Raw genomic sequence first — 20006 nt, forward strand, 5'->3', positions numbered from 1 at the left:
GCCCTTTGTTGCTCAGTGATGATAATGCTACTGTAGCAGTTAACTGGATGTATTAGACTGAGCTACTTTTCCAGAATACCAAATTATCTATTTATTTCTTTTAAACACCTGATAAAATGCCCATTTACAAGCTGTCTCAAGTGTGTTTTCAAAAGGGATCTTAATGATAGTGAAATATCAGTGCTTTGGCCTCAGAAGAGATAATCTGTGCAGTGTGTGTGTCCGTTGTGTTGTTTTGCTTCCATGAAAATACTTCTAAAATTATACTCATCTTTTAGTGTTTCAGTTGTCTGAAACTAATCATGTTCCAACAAGTTTGAAAATTCAAGGTGTTAAAAAACAGTTTTATTTACATTTTGTCTTCTGTTAGTGCAATAATACTCTAAGATGTTATGAATTGCTTTATTTTGGAAAAAATCTTATAAAGCTTCATTTCCTTTCCCATTATTTCCCACAAATGTAAAAATGTGGAAATAGCATTTTTGGCTTTAAGTTATAACTTTACACATAGTGTAAAAGTGGATGTCACCATCTTTTTATATCTTTAAATCTACTCACAATTTACTTACTGAAATTATATTCAGTATTTATTACTGCTTAAATTATATTCAGAATTACAGAAGAACAATTAATAAATGATCATGCTACTTGAAGCGGGGGAGCTATACTTGACATAGTTTTGTGTTTTGCATGTGTAAACTGATTTTGTGACACCACAGTGCAGTCTTGATATAATTTTTTGTACACAGGTAACATTTTTGTCTTGGTTCTCACCTAAATAAAACTGAGTAATGATCCAAAGTGCTAAGGTGTTTGTGACTTTCACTAATTATTTTCACTTATCCATGTATTTTGTACTAATTACTTTCCTAAATGATTTGCCACATGCTCTTCTATCCTGTAGTTCTGTTTTGTCCTAATCAGATTGGGTGAGCGATTAGGGATTTAAAATTACTACTTCTTTGGTCTCAAAATGAGTAAGTGAAGACTCAGAGAAATACCTTTAATTTGCCTTTTAGTATTTTTGAGTAAAGCAGACTCTGTCCTGCCTTCCTTTCATGCATGTATTCATTGTTTCTTACTGAGTGAGACAAGCACATTTAAAGTAGAATATATTCCTTCTCTCCAGAATAATAGAATGAAATCAGTGATCAAGTAGTTTTTCATTTCAGTAATTCAACAATCAATGGAAACAAAACAAAATGAGTTAGGAAAGAATAGTTTGCATTAAGCTCAGACATGGAATAATATTTGAAAACAAAGTATCACTATAGTTTTGTGCTGTAGGTTCTTCCTGACCTAAGTGATTGTTGAAAGGACTTTCTCTAGTTTAGAGGTATATTTATCTTCGAACAATAATCACTTCATGCTGTTCTTTTTTTCCTAGTTGACCCATTCTCCAGACCTTTCAAAAACTTTTTAAGTGGATGTAAATTCCGTTTTAATTAGAGCAGTGCAGTCTAATACTGCAACTAGCGAGGAATGGAAGAAACGTGCTGGAAGTTAATACAACCCAAATCAACCATAGCCAGATAATTCCCCTGATCTTTGTAACAACCCCCCCCTTCCCCACCTCCAAAATTAAGTGACCCTGTTGTTCTGTAGTTTCAACGAGACATTTAAGGTTCATTTAAAAAAATGATCATCCTTTACAGGATTCTTTGCTCTTGCGTTTCTCTTTCTTTCTTCCCCTTGCCACACAGCTGTCACTGGTATAGGAGAAAGACTGGGGGGAGGGGAGGAGGAGGAAGCCCTGCTCAAATCGTGTCACGTAGCACTAATTCATCTGCTCTCATTAGAGGGAGCGAGGGACAGCAGTGATGGCCAAGAGCTGCACTCTACACATGACACGCGAACAGTTTGGGGAATAGAAAATTGCTTTCTCAGGAAGCCCAGCCAATTAAGGACTTGACCATATTGAATGTCAAGTGTTAATTTAGGTTTTTCTTCATTTTCCCAGTGGTAATGCGGGTCCTGTGATGAGCAAATACATGTCAAGTAAAAGTTGATTGCATGAAGGACCTGGGTATTATATGTCACTGACAAGTCACAAATGTACTGAAGTCTTTTAACCCCTTAGGTGAGTTGGGAGGGGGAGGGGAGAATGGGATTAATGGTACCATAATGATAAGAATAGATAGTTTATGTGGGGGTGGCTTGGATGGGACAGACAGGAATGGTAATTCATGCAAAAACTGGGGATAGAACAAATCCTACTCTGAGGGCATAAATAGAGACCCTTGAAAAGCATACATGCATATATATAATTCCCACTGCAAACACACTGCCCAGAATGTATGTTCGGTCTCCTAAGATTTTATGAAAAGGGAAAATAGTGTACTCTGTGGTCATGAACCAGGAAATTCCTTATTAATTATCTCATTTGAAAGAAAGAAAACATTCATTAAATAATTACACTGTTTTGGATATTTTAGCCCTTTGGCTCAATGCCACTGTAATATTTCTGGCTATTTACTTATAATTTCAGTCTCTAATATTTATTTTCAATGGACTCTTTGTGATACATGTCATAGGAAAGATGCAAAGCATAAGACTGAAAGAATGTTTGTTTTCTGTCTTGAGTATCTCTGTAAGGTGTTGTTTAACCAATAGAAACTAGTGGAAGGTCCATCATTGTCATTCATTTCTTTTTGCGCCCAGGTGTAGGAGGGGAAGAGATTCAAGCTTCAGCAAGTGAAGTAACTTTTTTTTTTAAACGTTGAACGTTGCCCATCATGTTTAGCATCTCATTTCCATTCATCAGCATTCATTTACATATGAATGTCTTGAAAATAAGAGAATGTCTGTTTCTGTTGCAGTTGTACATGTAACAAATAAAAATGCCTCCAGTTTAGAATACTGCTGTGTGTAGTCTGGGCAATCTTAAACTCAGAAGTTATTCGTAATTGGGCCTTGTTTTTCCTTTATACCTATAACCACTTTTCCCCTTCATATCTTTGAAGACATAATCTTAATTAAAACACTTTCTTGAAACCTACTCTCTTCTATTTATTCCAAAATTTTAACACGTTTGCCTTTGTATGTTGACAATGCTTAAACTTTGAAAATTTAAGTCTGATCATACTTTAATTTTGGCAACAAAACTTACTAACGTAGTCTTTCCCTGTCTCTCCCACAGGTTAGAAACTGTGCAATCATTATATTAAAAGTTAACTAAATTTTATTAAGGAATAATTAGGAAACAATTCCAAGAATTTGATGTTTAATAAAATAGGTTTTTCTTGAGAAAGAAATAGTCCCTCTAATGAGGCTCCTGAATGCTGGGCTGGCATCTGAGTTTTTTAACATCTCTCCTCCATGTCTCAAAACTAACCAAACAAAATTTGCTTAACTCTCTCTTCCCTTCCTATTTTGATAAGCTCTGTGGAACTGTGGTGGCATTGCAAGTGTACTGTTTAATTAAAATCCAATTGTCAGCAGGCTCTCTTCCACTGGGTGTGCTGAGAGACTTAAGTAAGTTTCCATAAAGTAAATTCTGACGATGGCAGCGTGGGTTGCTGATTCAAGTTATTCCTTCTCTTCTGTGTCACTTTTGACGGATGGTACCTAATGCAATCAACCACAGGCCGAGAAAGCCTTTTCTTTGGTTGCTTTAGTAACTGGACCAGGAGTTCCCCTCCCCCCTTCATCTCCCCTTCAGTGGCTTGCTCACTCCTTGCTGCCACCCCCACCAACACTTCAGCCCAAATAGGAAAGCGGAAAGAACAGCAGAACTACCTAGGACTGGCTGACAGGCTTTCCCTAAACCTCCATTTCCCAGCGGTGAAGCCGAAGCTGCCTCCCTTTGCGTGCGTTTTTGATAAATTTAAGAAGTCAAATCGCTGACACAGATAGATAATCCAAGTGTATAGGGTGAAGAGTTATAAATTAACACATTATTCCCTCTTAATGTGAAATACTTGAGAATGCATTTTCTCAGTCCCCTGACATCTACCCAGTGAGGGCTCACATTGTACTTTTCAAGTGGCATTGATTTGTTAAAGCGCTGAATTAGCATCTCAGGCCAGCTGCCTGATCCACTGTTTTGTTGTGGGGCTCCAGCTCCTCCTCTCTGCCAGCAATCCCTTTTTTCCTTCGGTCTTCCTTTTCTTTTTCTCTCCCTTTCCCTACTGACTCTTTCTCTGTTTTTTTCCATTTTGCTCCTCCCCATCTCATTCTTATTTCTTTTTCTCTCTCACCCCGCCCTTCCTGTGGCTTGCTTTTGTCTCAATCTGGTTTTCCTCCCACACCATCTCTTTGCTTTTCCTTCCTTCTCTCTTTTGTCCATACACATCTTGTCCTTTCTCATCTCTGAGTGAGTTTTCCCTCACTCAGGGTTAGAGTCTGTTAACTGCCTTTGCTTGCATGTGCATGTTGTATGTGTGTGTTGAGGAGGGCGTTGATTTAGCCAATCTCTTGACTCCAAATGAATCCCTGCAGAGCAGAATAAATTAACATATGCCTGTTTGCACATGGATATCCTGTTTTTAATAGAAGTTCATGAGAAAAATTTCACCTATTTTGCTTTCTAGAAATTAAAAGGTAACTTACAGAACTTTAAAACTCTTATTTCTAAATGCCATTTAACACAGTAAAGTTTTCTTTTGGCTCAAGGAAAATGGAAATCACGGCTGGTTATCACAGATTTGATCTACTCACATTGTACCCACCAAAATAAATTAACATTTCTACAAAACTTTGGGCAACTTTTTGAATTTCAGTGAACTTACTGATAACGACATTTTTTCTTTAGCAGGTTCTGTATTGTTCTGATTCCACTTATTTGTACTGGTACAATTTCATAGAAAATAGTTTTCATCGTGGTATTTGTAGCATGCTCTGATTTCCTAATATGTGATGCATCGCTATACCATAGTAGTGAATACTTAGATTATAAAATTACTTTGGCCCGGTGTGGTGGCTCACACCTGTAATCCTAGCACTTTGGGAGGCTAAGGTGGGCAGAGCACCCGAGGTCAGGGATTCCAGACTAGCCTGGCCAACATGGTGAAACCGTGTCTCTCCTAAAAATGTAAAAATTAGCCGGGTGTGGTGGCACATGCTTGTAGTCCCAGCTACTCAGGAGGCTGAGACAGGAGAATCGCTTGAACCTGGGAGGTGGAGGTTGCAGTGAACTGAAACCGTGCCACTGCACTCCAGCATGGGCAACAGAGTGAGACTCCATCTCAAAAATAATAATAATAGTAATAATTACTTGGCAACTTGTTTAGAACTAAAATGAGATTGCTTATCCTTCTTTTAGTGATGTATCCCAAAGTTCCAGAGGTCTTCAGAGGAGATGTATTACCATGGAGAGGGTTACATGTACTGCAGGTGCAACTTCACAGACCTCTTTTCATAGGCCCCGGTTCATCCTTTGAATATTGGTCCAAGATACTTTGGTGTCACTGTGTTGATTAACTTGATATAAGAAGAAAAGTGTATCTGTTTGGACTAAAATAGAAATTAATCTCTGTAATTTTAATCTCATGGCATCACTTGATTCTTCCTTCAATTTTACTGGGTTTTACTCTAGTAACTTCACACTAGTAACATCAAAATTGGAATTTGAATATGCACATTGATAATAAATCAGATTACTTGAAAAAAATCAAATGTCTATTGCTGTTTTTTTTTTTGGGGGGGCGGAGTCTTGCTCTGTTGCCCAGGCTGGAGTGCAGTGGTGCAATCTCCGCTCACTGCAAGCTCCGCCTCCCGGGTTCACACCATTCTCCTGCCTCAGCCTCCCGATTAGCTGGGACTACAGGCGCCCACCATCACGCCCGGCTAATTTTTTGTATTTTTAGTAGAGACGGGGTTTCACCGTGTTAGCCAGGATGGTCTCGATCTCCTGACCTCATGATCCGCCCGCCTTGGCCTCCCAAAGTGCTGGGATTACAGGTGTGAGCCTCCGCACCCAGCCTTATTGCTGTATTTTATATAGATTAAACTGACAATTTGATTTCAGCATTTGCAATTTGAAATGGAAGTGTTTCACATAGGTTTTGGTAACCTTTGCTTCTGAGTTGGATTGATTTTCCCCTCCCCCCAGTCAAGTATAATTCCTTTTTTTTAAAAAATTAATTGCTGTCCTCTCATGAATTAGCATGGCTTGGCTAAGGTGAAGGGATTAGAATGACTTTTCAAGGCATGATAATGTCTGTTTAAAGGAAAGAAAAAGAAAAAAGTCTTTTAACTAGGGCTTAAGACTAATTCCAGCTACTAAGGAGACAAAAATTACTCTAAAGAAGACAATTTGGTTTTATTTTATATGTGCATGTTAACTTGCTTTGAGATCATCATTTTGTATTTTAGGGTATTCTCTTAGATGAAGTAAGATGTTCTTCATTTGTTACTGAAAGGGGGACATGGCCTCACTCCAGGAGATTAAAGCTGGAACACCTTCTGCCTTCTGTAGGGATAATCACAGCTCACCTGGCTGTAGCTCAAGGTCAGGGCAAAAAGAGGGGACTTTGTGCTTTTTAGAATTGCCTATGACTACAGTATAGAAGAGGAATAATAAAACAATTGGACAAGATTGAAAGTGAATGTGCATCATATGAAGATAGTAAGATGAATGATCAGAAAAAGACAATCTGGAAGACATCCTTCAGTGGTAGGAGAATCGGTGGTAGAAGAAGAAAGGGGTATTTTGGGGTGCAAAACTATGACTTCTGTTAACTTGCAAAAATTAATACTGCTGTGATTGGTTATAAAGGGCTACATTAGAACAGTTTTAAAATTAATAAAAACATTTGTAAACATTTAGTATGATTTTAATTTTTCATTTGGTATACATACTTTTAAAAATAGTTCCTTGTCAGTTATGTTGCTTGGAAGGCAGAACTCTCTGCACAAGCAGTAAGTCAATAAATCTAGTTTTTTCATCTAATATTGTTGCTTGTTTGTTTTGTAATAATATCTTAGCATGTAAATAAAAATGGTTAAGTGTAGGTGTTTTAGGATTCAATCCCTTTGAATTTTTCTCTGAACTTCTCTGGAGAAATAGGAATTGTTTCTGGGTGTTTTGTAAATCTAAATTGAATGTCACTTAAATGTGAAAGAACTGGCACCTTCGATAAGTAGTCCCCACACTGAATCATTTTGTCATTAATAATAACATAATTATCAATGCAAATGTAAAGTTTGTTTTTTAAAAAGTCCAAAACAAACAAAGGAGGGAAAAAAAAACCCAAGCCACACTATCATACAACTCAAGGAAAAAGCATCCCTACATTTAAACAGAAGACTTTCAATAGTAGCAGTAATAATAAGAAAGAACCTTTGGCGTCTGCCCAAGAGCCTGTTGAGAGGGAGCAGCAAATGGCCTGCGCAGTGTGTGGCTCTGCAGAAGTTCCAGGGTGACACATGCCTCACAAGCTGGTCACAATGCAAGGGGTCAGGGGTCATGTTCAAGAGCAGGGTGTTGCTGGATAAGGCTGAGGAAGCAGAGGTGGCCCCTCTGTGCTCAGTGTGTGGGTCTGTGTACTCCTTTCCCGTCAAAGCTGGCCCAGTGCGGCCAAAAAAGCGGTTCCTTGGCAGGGTTTAATGGCAGGATGATGTAGTCTGTTGTGACTAGTGCATTCCTTTCAGGTTAAACTAGGGAAATGGCATTGTGTTAAAATTCCAAGTCGCATGAATGTTTTATTGCCACAGTGCATTTAGCCCTCCAGGGGAGTGTGTGTGGCGGCTGGTGGGGGTGGGGGTGGGGGTGACTTAGAGACTCAGGAACTATCAGAAGAACACTTCCCTTGGAAAATTTTACCCACTAGCATGAAGCTGATTTGCTGTGATGGTCACTTAGAAGGGTTTCGCTTTTTCCTAAACTGTGGCTGTTTAAAGTCTTGGAGTCTGGACAATTAACAGCTGAAGAAAATATGACAAGACACACGCAAAGAGGTTGGGAGATAGAGAGGAGGAGTGCGCCAGAAAGGAGCTGAGCTGCCTTCTTGTGTAAACTGCCTGAGAGCGGGCCCCCTCCCCTGGCCTCCGTCCCTGTCCCCCCTTCCCCAAGGCTGTGTTCTGCTGTCTGCCCGAAGGCCAGGACTGATCTGTTAACCTTGCACCACTGGCTGGGAGGCCGCTGCAGCTCATGGTACTGTATGTTACCATTACTACTCCCTCATTCTTTTTCACTGGCTTTTTTTTTTTTTTTTTAAAACACCATTTCTCTGTAATAACGGTTTATATTAGTCAGAGGGATACAATTTTGGAATGCAGAAGATCCGAGTTTAAAACAAAACAAACTTTAGAATGGTACTTTTTTTTTTTTTTTTTCCTTTTTGGCATTTAGAAGGGCTAAATCCAACCATGCTAATTCAATTGCAGCCAAAGGTTTTCAGTGTGATTTAAAATCAGGAGTTCTGGAAATGGAGCAGTTGAAAGATGCAAGTCATTTGGGCTGTGGATCTTATAAAGGGACTTTGTTGTGAAACCACACGAGCATCTTCAGGTTTTTAGGATATTTTCAGTCTTTGCATTTGTCTCAGTTATATCCATTTTGCAGATTGCCCCCAACCCCTGTCCTTCCTTAGGGAAAACTCTAGCCATCTCATTCACTCTTGGAGTTGTTTTAGGCTTACAGTTACTGAGGGTGTGTATGATTTGACTTCAGTTGTAATCGTGTGCGTTACATATAACATTTGAACTGACTCAAGTTAATTTATAACAGATTAAAGTGTGGATGTGTGGAACAGCTTTCTGATTTTGCAGTGTGCCTTTATAAAATATTCATGTGTCTGATTTTTCCCCCAATGTATAGGAGAAATATGTATTATCCTAAGATGACCTAAGAAAGGATATATTAATAATAGTTTGAATTTTACTTTTGGACTGCATTTCTCTTCAATTTCAAACCTTAATTCTTTCTTTGTTTTCATGTTCCTGTTCAGATGTTATTTTTCTTTTCCTTAATAGTACATATATACTTGTGTGTGTGTGTGAGTGTGTGCACATTTTAATAACTGCCAAATAGTTATAAGAAAAAACTTGGAGAGCTGCTAAGTTAGTTTTCCATTGATACATTATCAGTCAGAAAGTCATGTAACAAAAATTCAACTCAAGAATATAGCACAGAAAAGTAAACTATGAGTGGACCCGTGTGCCCTATTTATAGAGTTTTAAGTACATGTTTTATATATTTTATAAAACAATGATTTTGTCAAGATAGACCCCTGAGTTTAATCTGACTAATGGTGTTTGTATGATGGCTTGTTCTTTTTAAACATATATATTGACATTATTTATAGGAAGTCTTACACCAATAAGCGATCAGCTCCATAGGAAAATCAAGCTGTGTTTATGGGCTGGGCACTTCAAATTTTAGGTGAATTCATTAGATATTTTTTTCTTACATTCTAGAGAATACCCACTTCAATAATTATATCTTTTTGTTCTATTTGGTCTAGTAACATGATGATAGTTTTTTTGGTGATTTGTTTTTTAGTTGTACATTTTAAAATGCGATTTTTCCGGAGAATATTGCTCTGTGCTGGATTTTTATTTCTTTTACTTAACAGCCAATTTTAAAGTTAATTATTTTATTTAAATACTAGAAAAAGTAGTTAATGTTGCCAAATTTAGGAGAAAAATCTGTCAATTAACATTTAGATTATCTGAAGTTATATTTGTTTTCCTAGTGATAGAAGCACTTTTTTTAAACTGTGAAAAGGATGTTGTAGTTGTGTTCAGCCCTTTCCAATTTGATTTATTAAAAGTTTCCTTTCATAATCCAAGAGGGGAAGAGTGGAATTACTCCAGTATCACATCTCTCTAATAAGAAAATTTCAGCTGATTTAGGAATCTTCTCCGCATAAAAGTAAAATTTTCTTAAAAAATATCATCACTTGTTCTTTTAGTGTTTTCCTGTTCCCATTGTGCCAGGCACACTTGTTTGGCTTTGGAAACTTGGTGGAATAGTGAAAAAATGGGTGTTGTTTCAGATTCTAATGCTGCTACATGTTAGCTTTGTGACTTTGGATAAGTGACTTTATCCCTGACCTTTATTTTCTTTGCTTTTAAAATGGGGAAAAGGACATTTAGCTTACAGATTGTCAGGAAAATGAAATGAGACAACACACTTGAAGTTCCAGTACATAGTAGATACTTAATAAACCCTAGGTCATCCTCCTTTGACCTGCTCTGTGGCTTATTCCCCAGTTTTTATCCCTTGGGAAGCTTGAATTTTTGGAAATAGTAGTGTAGGATGGTAGGGGAATAAGTTTAAATAAAATGTTTTAGGTTCTTCATTTATCTCTAGGAAAGGCGATATTAGGCCATCAGCAGATGTCTTTTTTTTTTTTTTAAGTAAAGAAACTCTGGCGTTATTTATTAGTCTACATTTTTACCACTCTGCAAAATTTTCATCAGGTTGATCTTTGTGGATGTCAGAGTGATGCTATCATTTCTGTTTTACCAGTTTTGGTACAGGTAGATTACAAGTAAAGTTGGCCAATTCTGTTGGATCCTGTTTACTTTTGTATAATCCGTTCTAATCATTTGCTTGAATTAAAGCTTCCTGCCTTATAGTCATTAGCATTTGATAGTGGATCTTGAAACTTGATTTTGCAAGTTAGACTCCAGCGTCTGTCCCTGGTTTTGTGAAAATCTACTTATAATCATGGAACTAAGACCACATAAAGCTTCGAGTGTTTACACCTCTGTAGAATTAAACAAAACAGCAGCAGTCAACATACATGTATCTGGGCAATACTTTATCTTCATTTAGAATCTTGCAGACTGCCTAAAGGGTAGTTAAGGACTTAGGAACTATTTGTTGAGCAAAATAATGTGCTTCTTTTTATTGTTTTTTAGCCCAGGATTATGTTTTCATAAAAAATAATTGTGTTCCCATGTGAAGTACATTAATATTATTGTAGATGGCCTTTTTTTTTTTTTTTTTTTTTTTTTTTTGGAGAGTCTCGTTCTGTCACCCAGGCTGGAGTGCAATGGCATGATCTTGGCTCACTGCAGCCTCCGCCTCCCGGGTTCAAGTGATTCTCCTGCCTCAGCCTGCTGAGTATCTTGGATTACAGGTGCCTGCCACCACGCCTCTATTTTCAGTAGAGACGGGGTTTCACCTTGTTGGCCAGGCTAGTCTTGAACTCCTGGCCTAAAACAATCTGCCCCCCTCAGCCTCCCAAAGTGCTGGGATTACAGGTGTGAGCCACCACGCCTGCCTGTAGATGGTCTTTATTTAGTATTGCTATTTTGCTTAACATCTAACTTCTTTTAGCCTGCCAAAGTTTGAACATACTGCATCTTAAGATCTAAAATAAATATTTGACTTAGTGTTTACTTTGGCTTGTTAGTAAGCATAAAAAAATGAAAATTGTTAACTAATAACTTTATTGCTACCTTTTAGCACACATAGTGTGCTAGGGATGGTAGTCATGATATCTTATTTATGCTTACAAAAGCATTCATGGAAGGTACCCATATTTTCATTTTACAGATGAAGAAATCAAGGCCTAACATCTGTAATCCAGCAAAGTTGATTCCAAATCCCTTGCTTTCCCCCTTGCTGCATTCTTCATATATCATTTAAGCTAGCTATTTAAAAAGAAAAAAGAAAGTTAGTTGTAGAAACCACTGATTTTATTTCCTTTCAAATTAAATTTTATGAGGAAGTCAGTATGTAGAACTGATAAAAATCAGAGTTGTTCTAGATGAAAAGAGATAGAGCCACAGTCCCATCTTTTAAGCCTCTCCTAGGGATCCCTGGAATACTTGATGAGAAAGCCTTAGCCTAATACCCCCACACCCCAGAAAATGGGGCCTAGTGAAACTCTTCAGTTTCCCCATCTGGGACTTGAAGGTTTTGTTTATCTTGTGCTTGGCGATGTTATTATGTGGAATTCACAGGAAAAGCTAATCAGTATAATTTTATTTATTATTTATTTATTTATTCTTGAGACAGAGTCTGGCTAGAGTGCAGGGGCACGATCTCAGGTTCAAGAAAGTCTCATGTCTCAGCCTCCCAAATAACCGCGATTACAGGTGTGTGCCACCACGCTCAGTTAATTTTTTTCTTTTGTATTTTTAGCAGGGATGGGGTTTCACCATGTTAGCCAGGCTGGTTTCGAACTCTGGACTTCAAGTGATCCATCTGCGTCAGCCTCCCAAAGTGCTGGGATTACAGGCATGAGCCACTGCACCTGACTGCTAATCAGTATAATTTTAAAAGCCTATGAAAGACTGTGGGGTAAATACCACCGCAAAAAAAATTACAAGCCAGGTTGCTGGCACGCACCTATAGTCCCAGCTGCTTGGGAGGCTGAGTCAGGAGGATTGTTTGAGCCGAGGAGTTTTGAGTCCAGCTTGCGCAGCACAGACAGGGTGTTGCTTTGTTGCCTGGGATGGAGTGCAGTGGTGTGATCATAGCTCACTGCAGCCTCCGATTCCTGGGCTCACGTGATCCTCAGCCTCCAGAATAGCTGGGACTATAGTTGTGCTACACCAAGCCTGGCTAATTTTTTGTAGATATGGGGTCTTGCTATCAAGACCTCAAGCAGTCCTCCTCCCTCGGCTTCCCAAAGCGCTGGGATTATAGGCATGAGCACCCATGTTTGGCCTCATTGTAAATGTTAATTTTCAGGGTATAAATTTTGTTTCATCCATAGCAATGAAGTAATTTTACTATGGAACGAGTCTGAAAAAACTAAGTCACAGTTTTATGTCTAACTGAAGTCTGTGTCTACAGACTCTACTTCATTTTGAAGGTTAAAGTTTGGGTGCTGTATATCACATTATAGCATATCTATTAAAGACATATACGTATCATACAGGCATATATGTGTAAACATAAGGATGGAGAAGATAAAGTGGATCAACTTAACTGGGAAAATAATGTCAAAATCACTATTTTAAATAAATTGCTTGTAAAACAAATTAACTGCCATGATAATTCTGTAATATCTTTATAAACCAGAAATTACAGGTTTTCTCACCAGATAAATTTACATTGGGAATTTATGTAACTCTTTATTAGAAATATGTCTGTTTCATGAATATAGTGAGAAGAGTCCAGACTTTTTAGCTAGATTTACCTGCATTTGAACTGATCTCTTTCCTATGTGACTTTGTAAAAGTTATATAACCTCTTTGAATCTTAGTTGCTTCATTTATAAAATGGGGCTTAGAAGTAAATGATGCCTGTGAATTCTGGCACAGAGAGGGTTAGTTAGACCAATTTCTTCTTCTGTCTGTTACTATTGTAGATTGCTAGTCTTATGCAGTTTGCACTTGGTATCTGTTTATCAACAGTGCCACAGTGTTCTTTATACTTGCATCATGTACGTACTTGGCCTTTTCAATTACTAGTTTAAAAAATACTTGTGTCACTCTTGCAGAAGTCTTACTTTTGCAGAAGAAAATGACGGTGGAGAGAAATCTCTTCTTTCTTACTCTTCACTGAGAATCAGTCACTGAGCAGCATAATTCTAAAATCTTATGTGGCTTTTGGGTACTTTATGAACCTTTTTATGGTAACCCAGAAGCAAGGCACTGATTGAATTAATACATTTCCATCAAGGGACTATTCTGTTAGCCTATCTTCCTCCTCCTAACCCATGCATGCTTCTATAAGGGACTTTTTTGTTGCATTATTTAGGTTGCCACATATAGTGGGGATGACAGTTTGTAGATGTGCAGGTTATTGGTAAGCCTTATAGCCTTTCTGTTTTTAAAACAAAGGGAAAGGACAAAACAAAAACAAAAACAAAAACAAAAACAGAACAGCAACAACAAAATCACTACCCAAACCAAAAATAACTTAAAAATACCATCTTAGCTTTCTGGAAAACCCAGTGCTTTATAAAATGTAGAATCTAAACTTTGCATACTGATATTAATTTTTAATAGTTTTAAAACTTGTAAATACAACTTCTTTACAAAAGGATATGTGTTCATAGGGCAGATCTGATTAAGAAAACCTCAAAGAGAGAAAACTGCCTGAAGGGCTATCACCAAGGAACTGTTAATGTATTTTTAGTGGTCTTTCTTCATTTACAAGTACCTACCAATGTATGAATAGGTAGTAGTTTCATAAAGGGATGATGTTACATGTATATGTGACTTTTAAAAAACGCATTGTTATCCTAAGTATCTTTCCATGTCCGTAAATATAGATGTTCATCATGGCTTTTTTTTTTGAGATGGAGTTTTGCTCTTGTTGCCCAGGCTGGAGTGCAGTGGCGCCATCTTGGCTCACCGCAACCTCTGTCTCCCCGGGTTCAAGCGATTCTCCTGCCTCAGCCTCCCGAGTAGCTGGGATTACAGGCATGCGCCACCACGCCCAGCTAATTTTTTTGTACTTTTAGTAGAGATGGGGTTTCTCCATGTTGGTCAGGCTGATCTCGAACTCCTGACCTCAGGTGAGCCTCCCGCCTCGGCTTCCCAAAGTGCTGGGATTACAGGCGAGAGCCACCGCGCCCGGCCCTCATCATGACTTTTAATGGATTCTTAGCTTGCCATTGTATCATAGTTTATTTAATGAGTTCTTGGTTTGTGGATTTTTTTTTTTTTTAATAAACAGTAGTGCTTAAATATGAACATCCTTGCTTGCACTTGTATGCTTATTTCCTAAAGGTGAAGACAGATGTGATACTGCTAGGGAAGGCAGCGTAATTTTGCACAGCTTAAGAGAGAGATTGGCAAATCTTTTCTGTGCAGGGCTAGATGGTAAATAGGTAGATGTATGGTTTCTGTAGCAATTATTGAAGTTTTTGTAGGACCAAGCCCCTGTGTATGTAAAGGAATAGGCAGGGCTCTATTTCAATAAAACTTTATTTACAAAAGTAGGCAGCAGGATAGCGTTTGGCCCACAGGCTTGTTTGCCTACCCTGGACTTGAAACTAAGTAGAAACTAATTTGGGATGAAAATTTATCCCTAGTTTGCTGTAAACTGCTTTTACAGTTTCTTAGAAATGTGTTCCTATCTCAGGGCAATGTAATGGGCTGATGACTTTCTTTCCAGGTACGTGGCAATCAATACTTAATTTTAAAGAACTTATTAAAGGAGCTTCTCATACCAGCTCCTACTCCTGAAGCCTAGTAAATTTTAAACTAAGAGGTTATATATACCAGTATATATTTTTATCATTCTATACTTTTTTTTTTTTTTTCGGAAATAGAGTCTCACTTGTTGCTTAGGCTGGAGTGCAGTGGCAATCTCAGCTCACTGCCACCTCCATCTCCCAGGTTTAAGCAATTCTTGTGCCTCTTAGCCTCCCAACTAGCTGGGATTACAGGCATGTGCCACCATACCCAGCCTTTTAAAATAGTTTAGTAGAGATGGGGTTTTGCTATGTTGGCCAGGCTGGTCTTGATCTCCTGGCCTCAAGCAGTCCACCTGCCTCAGCCTCCCAAAGTGCTAGAATTACAGGCGTGAGCCACCGCACCCTGCCACATCGTATACTTTAGATTTCAGCATATGTTGACAACTTGTTGGGCAAGGAACGACCTCTTTAATTAATTAATTAATTTTATTTTTGTATATTTTGAGATGGAGTCTCGCTCTGTCACCTAGGTTGGAGTTCAGTGGCGCAATCTCGGCTCACTACCTGGTTCAAGCGATTCTCCTGCCTCAGCCTCCTGAGTAGCTGGGACTACGGGCACGTGCCACCACCCCCAGCTAATTTTTGTAGTGTAGTAGAGACGGGGTTTCACCATATTAGCTAGGCTGGTCTCGAAATCCTGACCTTGTGATCCACCCGCCTCGGCCTCCCAAAGTGCTGGGATTACAGGCATGAGCCACCGTGCACGGCACACTCTTTAATTTATATTGCAGGGCAGATGGGTATTTCCCCCTTTCTAGAAGGTTGCTTAGTTGGAGTCATGTTCTAGAGATATTCAGAAGTAAGCTGAAAGGAAAGTCCAATAAGAGGAGAAGAATCATTTCAGCAGAAATATACCACAGATCAACAGGGTGGCATTGAGTTAGTTATTGAACCTTAATAGGCTAAATTATACTTGAAAAAATGCTCTGTGCATAAATAATAACCTTTTTGCATCTTGAGTTTCTATAAAACAGGAATTATTGGCCTCTACTTGCCTTACGGGTATTTGTTGAGGATCTGCTGGAATAATGAAATAGTTAAAATCACTCTATTTGTAACATTGTGTCACTGGTGCCCTTATGAATTTTAAGATATTTATTTATTATTCAGTATGTATTTGTTGACTATCTGCTATGTGTAAAGCAGTATGGCAAGTGCTATTGGGAAATAGAAAGAGAAATAAGTTAGTTCTTGATCCTAAGGAGAGAAAAACATGTATTTAAGGTTCAAGGTCATGTAGTGCTTAGAGCCCTAAGGAACATAGAGCACTTGGGACGATGAGATCCCTTTCATCCAAAGGTATCAGGAAATTTCATGGAAGAAGTGGCATCAGGAAATAGGGACATTTTCAAAGGGAGAATACAGGCGAGGGTATTCCAAAAAGAGCAGCATGAAAACTATTTCAGGTTAGGAAAGTCCAAATCAGTATGCAAGAGACATAAAATATTCTAATTAGAGTGTCTATCAAGCATTTTTCATGAAGAAGGAGAAGAAGATAAAGCTGGAAAGGCAGGTTAGAGCTAGATTGTAGAGGGCCTGGAAAGAACTGTAATTGGTAATTGGTGGGGAGCTATAAACATGATCTAGGAGAATGTGTTCGACAATTGGAGGGGTGGTGTATAGCACTAGTTGGCAAGTATGGAATGATAAAGTCAGGATTATTGCTAAAGGGTTATTGCAGAGGTCTGAGCATGTACTTGTTAGAAATATTCTGGAAAGTGTGTGGGGGACAGCTGAGGGGATTGAAAGGGCAGAATGGACAGGCTATCAGAACTGACTGGGTTTAGGAAATAAGGAGAAGCCTTTTAATAATGATGTATGGTTCTGAGTCTTTGTTAATGGGATTATGGTAATAACATTGAAAAATATAGAAAAATCCAGGGAAAGCTGTAGTAAAGAAAGGAGACCTATTTGCTTTGCTTGTTTAGCTCGAGATGTTAACTGGACACTTAGAAAAATCTAGTGAGAGTTTGAAAATGCAGGACTGAAATTCACATGAGAGGTAAGGATTAGGGATTTAGGAGCCCTGTTCACACAGAGGTACGTGACAGATGAAACTTGAGAAGAGCTTCACATCACTTAACGAGAATGCGTGTAAGAGAGAAAATGCGGCCAAATGATGTGGCTCATGCCTGTAATCCCAGTACTTTGGGAGGCCGCAGCAGGAGGATCACTTGAGGCCAGGAGTTCAAGACCAGCCTGGGTAACTTAGCAAGACCCCCATTTTTATCAAAAAAAAAAAAAAAAAGAAAGAAAGAAAGAGAAAGAAAAAAATTTAGTTGAAAAGAATCACTTCTCAGCTAAATTGCAGGGCACGTGGGTATTTTCCCCCTTCTAGAAGGTTGCTTTAGTTGGAGTCATGTTCTAGAGATATTCAGAAGTAAACTGAAAGGAAAGTCTAGGAGTTTAAGGTTGCAGCGAGTCACAAATGCACATCACTGCATCCCAGTCTGGGTGACAGAGCAAGACCCTGTCTCAAAAATAAAAATAAAGAAAAAGAAAATGGTATTATTTTAAGTATTACTTACCATTGGGTAAGTCAATTACATAAGTAGCTCGGTCTTTTTGTGAGGCAACTAATACCAAAAGAAAAGCAAAAAAGAAAGTCTCATGTATTTTACCATTTATAAAGCATTCTGTTGTCCACTAAGCTTCTCTTCTTAGCTTCTAAAGCTACTAGGTTTCAGGAGTAAAGTATGTTCAGTTTGGGGAAAAAATATTTTCATAAGATCCCCAAGGAAAATATAACTCCCTTTGACTTTATCTTCTCTCCACTTCCTGAGAACCTTAGTAACAAAGATGTTACTGGTAGGACGGGTTTACATTCACTTTTTACCTGTCTGATACAGACTACTACAGCTTTTCATCTCCCCTAGTTCTCACCCCAGTTGAGATCCATGCATTTGGGATGGGGGTGGGGGGTATCCCTTAGAAATCAACTTTGTATGCGTTTGCACATTTTTCTCTTTTTAGTCTGAGGTCCTCAGCAGGCTTGGAGGGGGGATTGTGTAGTACACAGTATGACTTATGTTTGACTTGGGAAAATTTTTCCTGTATGGAACAGCAGGACTGAATCTGCTTTCTCATTTCCTTTCTTCTTTTAACATTACCTATGTTCAAGCTTTGCATGCAAAGAAAACCGTGTTGATTCATTGATCTTCGACATGCTACATTATGAGCCTTGGCAGAAGGTAAAGGCTCCCCTGGCTCCCCTGTTTAGAGCAGCCGGAATTCCTCTGGTCTGTTGGTACCATCTGTGGCCTTCCTTCAGGCTCAGTCTTCATAGTAAGTCTAACTCATGTCAAATGGGCCAAGGTGCTAGTCCAGAGTAATTTGCATCTCTAGCCAACCACTGTGCATTTACTCTAGTAGTAAATGCCTGTTGTATTTGTCTCTTAAACTGTGTATGCTACTTAAACTTTTTTTAAAAATCGTAATTGGTTTAATGTAGGTGGTTCAATGAGTAGTTTGTGAAGTTGAATTTTTGGGAACTAATATTTGCTCTTTCCCTTTCTTATGCCACAACACATTCTTCTATCCTATTTCATTCAAATTCACTATTCTGCTTTTTTCACATACGTTTTTCAATCACCCTTTTTCCCTTTGGTGTTGTTTAGCAAGGGAGGAAACCCTTTCAATTTGTTCCATTTTTGTGCCTCTGATGAAGTAAGAGCAACTCAGACGGATGTATTTTCTTCCTAAGTAAACTCTTTTCTAAAAAAATGCCACACCCTCCCCCCCAAATAAAGCATTCAATAGCTTGATGGTGATTACTTGAAGGCAGTCTCTTTCCTCATTAGAGGTAAATACATCTTCACTCTTGATTGCCGCGGAAAGATAGGTAGAGAAGCTGAGTGGAGCAAACCCAATGGCTGAGTTCAAGTTGACCTGGATCATTTTAAAGTGCTTTTCGTGTAAATGCTACAGTTAATGTCTGTCCCCACATAATTTCTTTCTAATGTTTGCAGCAGATGTGGAGTTGGCCTTACCACTGCTCAAGCTGCTTGCTCATTTTGGCTTTTTCTCGTAAGCTTTTCCTTTCCTGGCTTCCTTTCTTTTCTTTACAGAGTGAGATGTTGGGAGATAAGAATTTTATGCCTTGGTGTATGCTCCTTCTTCTTTCTCTCCATTGTTTTAAGTTATATCTTTTCTAAAACTAAGTTATGATCTGTAGAGCTTTTGCCTTATGGTTCCTTTTTGGTTTTCTAGTTTACGTGGGCTAGGGAGCCTCAAACTTTAATGCTCATCAGCATCACGTGGAGGGCTTGTAAACACAGGTGAGGGACTCCACCTCCAGTTTCTGTCACAGTGGGTCTCAGGTGGGGCATGCAAATGAGTTTCAGACATGCTCTCAGGTGATGATCACAATAATCTTTGGCCAAGATGCATGCCTTGGGCACTGACCGAGACTATTGGTCTTGTCTGTCAGTGTGCTGCCCACCCCCAGAGGGTTGGGTTCTTCAGATTTTATTCATGCACGTTCTCTGGAAACTCTTTACTTTTTAATAATTTATAGGCCAGGCTGCTAGCATAAGAGAACTCAGAAAATTACCTTATATTTTAATTGTGAAAGGGTTGGTTGCAGGAGGGGCAGATATGCTGCTTCTTGCCACTCTCACCCCCTCATCCCCCAGTGAAGTCTTTTTTTTTTGAGACTGTCTTACTGTGTTGCCCAGGCTGGAGTGCGGTGGTGAGATCTCGGCTCACTGCAACCTCTGCCTCCCAGGTTCAAGCGATTCTCCTGCCTCAGCCTCCCAAGTAGCTGGGATTACAGGTACCCGCCACCATGCCCAGCTAATTTTTGTATTTTTAGTAGAGACGGAGTTTCTCCATGTCGGCTAGGCTAGTCTCGAATTCCTGACCTCAGGTAATCCACCCACCTTGGCCCCCCAAAGTGCTGGAATTACAGGCATGAGCCACGACGCACAGCACCCAGTGAAGTCTTTAACA

At 38.9% G+C, this 20006-nt stretch overlaps 1 protein-coding gene across 19 annotated transcripts in view; it reads left to right on the forward strand.

Annotated features, from left to right (window-relative positions):
* BNC2 (basonuclin zinc finger protein 2) overlaps nucleotides 1-20006 on the forward strand; it is a 455057-nt gene that overhangs the window by 158078 nt on the left and 276973 nt on the right. The window contains exon 1 of one of the 19 annotated variants that reach the window (XM_054658732.2): nucleotides 7717-8095. The exons of the other annotated variants lie outside the window; for them this stretch is intronic. Within the exon in view, the coding sequence (XP_054514707.1) occupies nucleotides 8093-8095 (3 nt within the window). The 5' untranslated portion in view covers nucleotides 7717-8092. Of the gene's footprint in view, nucleotides 1-7716; nucleotides 8096-20006 lie in introns of those variants that run through there. 19 annotated transcript variants of the gene reach the window in all.

The sequence above is a fragment of the Pan troglodytes genome, chromosome 11 (genome assembly GCF_028858775.2).
Source record: "Pan troglodytes isolate AG18354 chromosome 11, NHGRI_mPanTro3-v2.0_pri, whole genome shotgun sequence".
NCBI lineage: Eukaryota > Metazoa > Chordata > Mammalia > Primates > Hominidae > Pan > Pan troglodytes.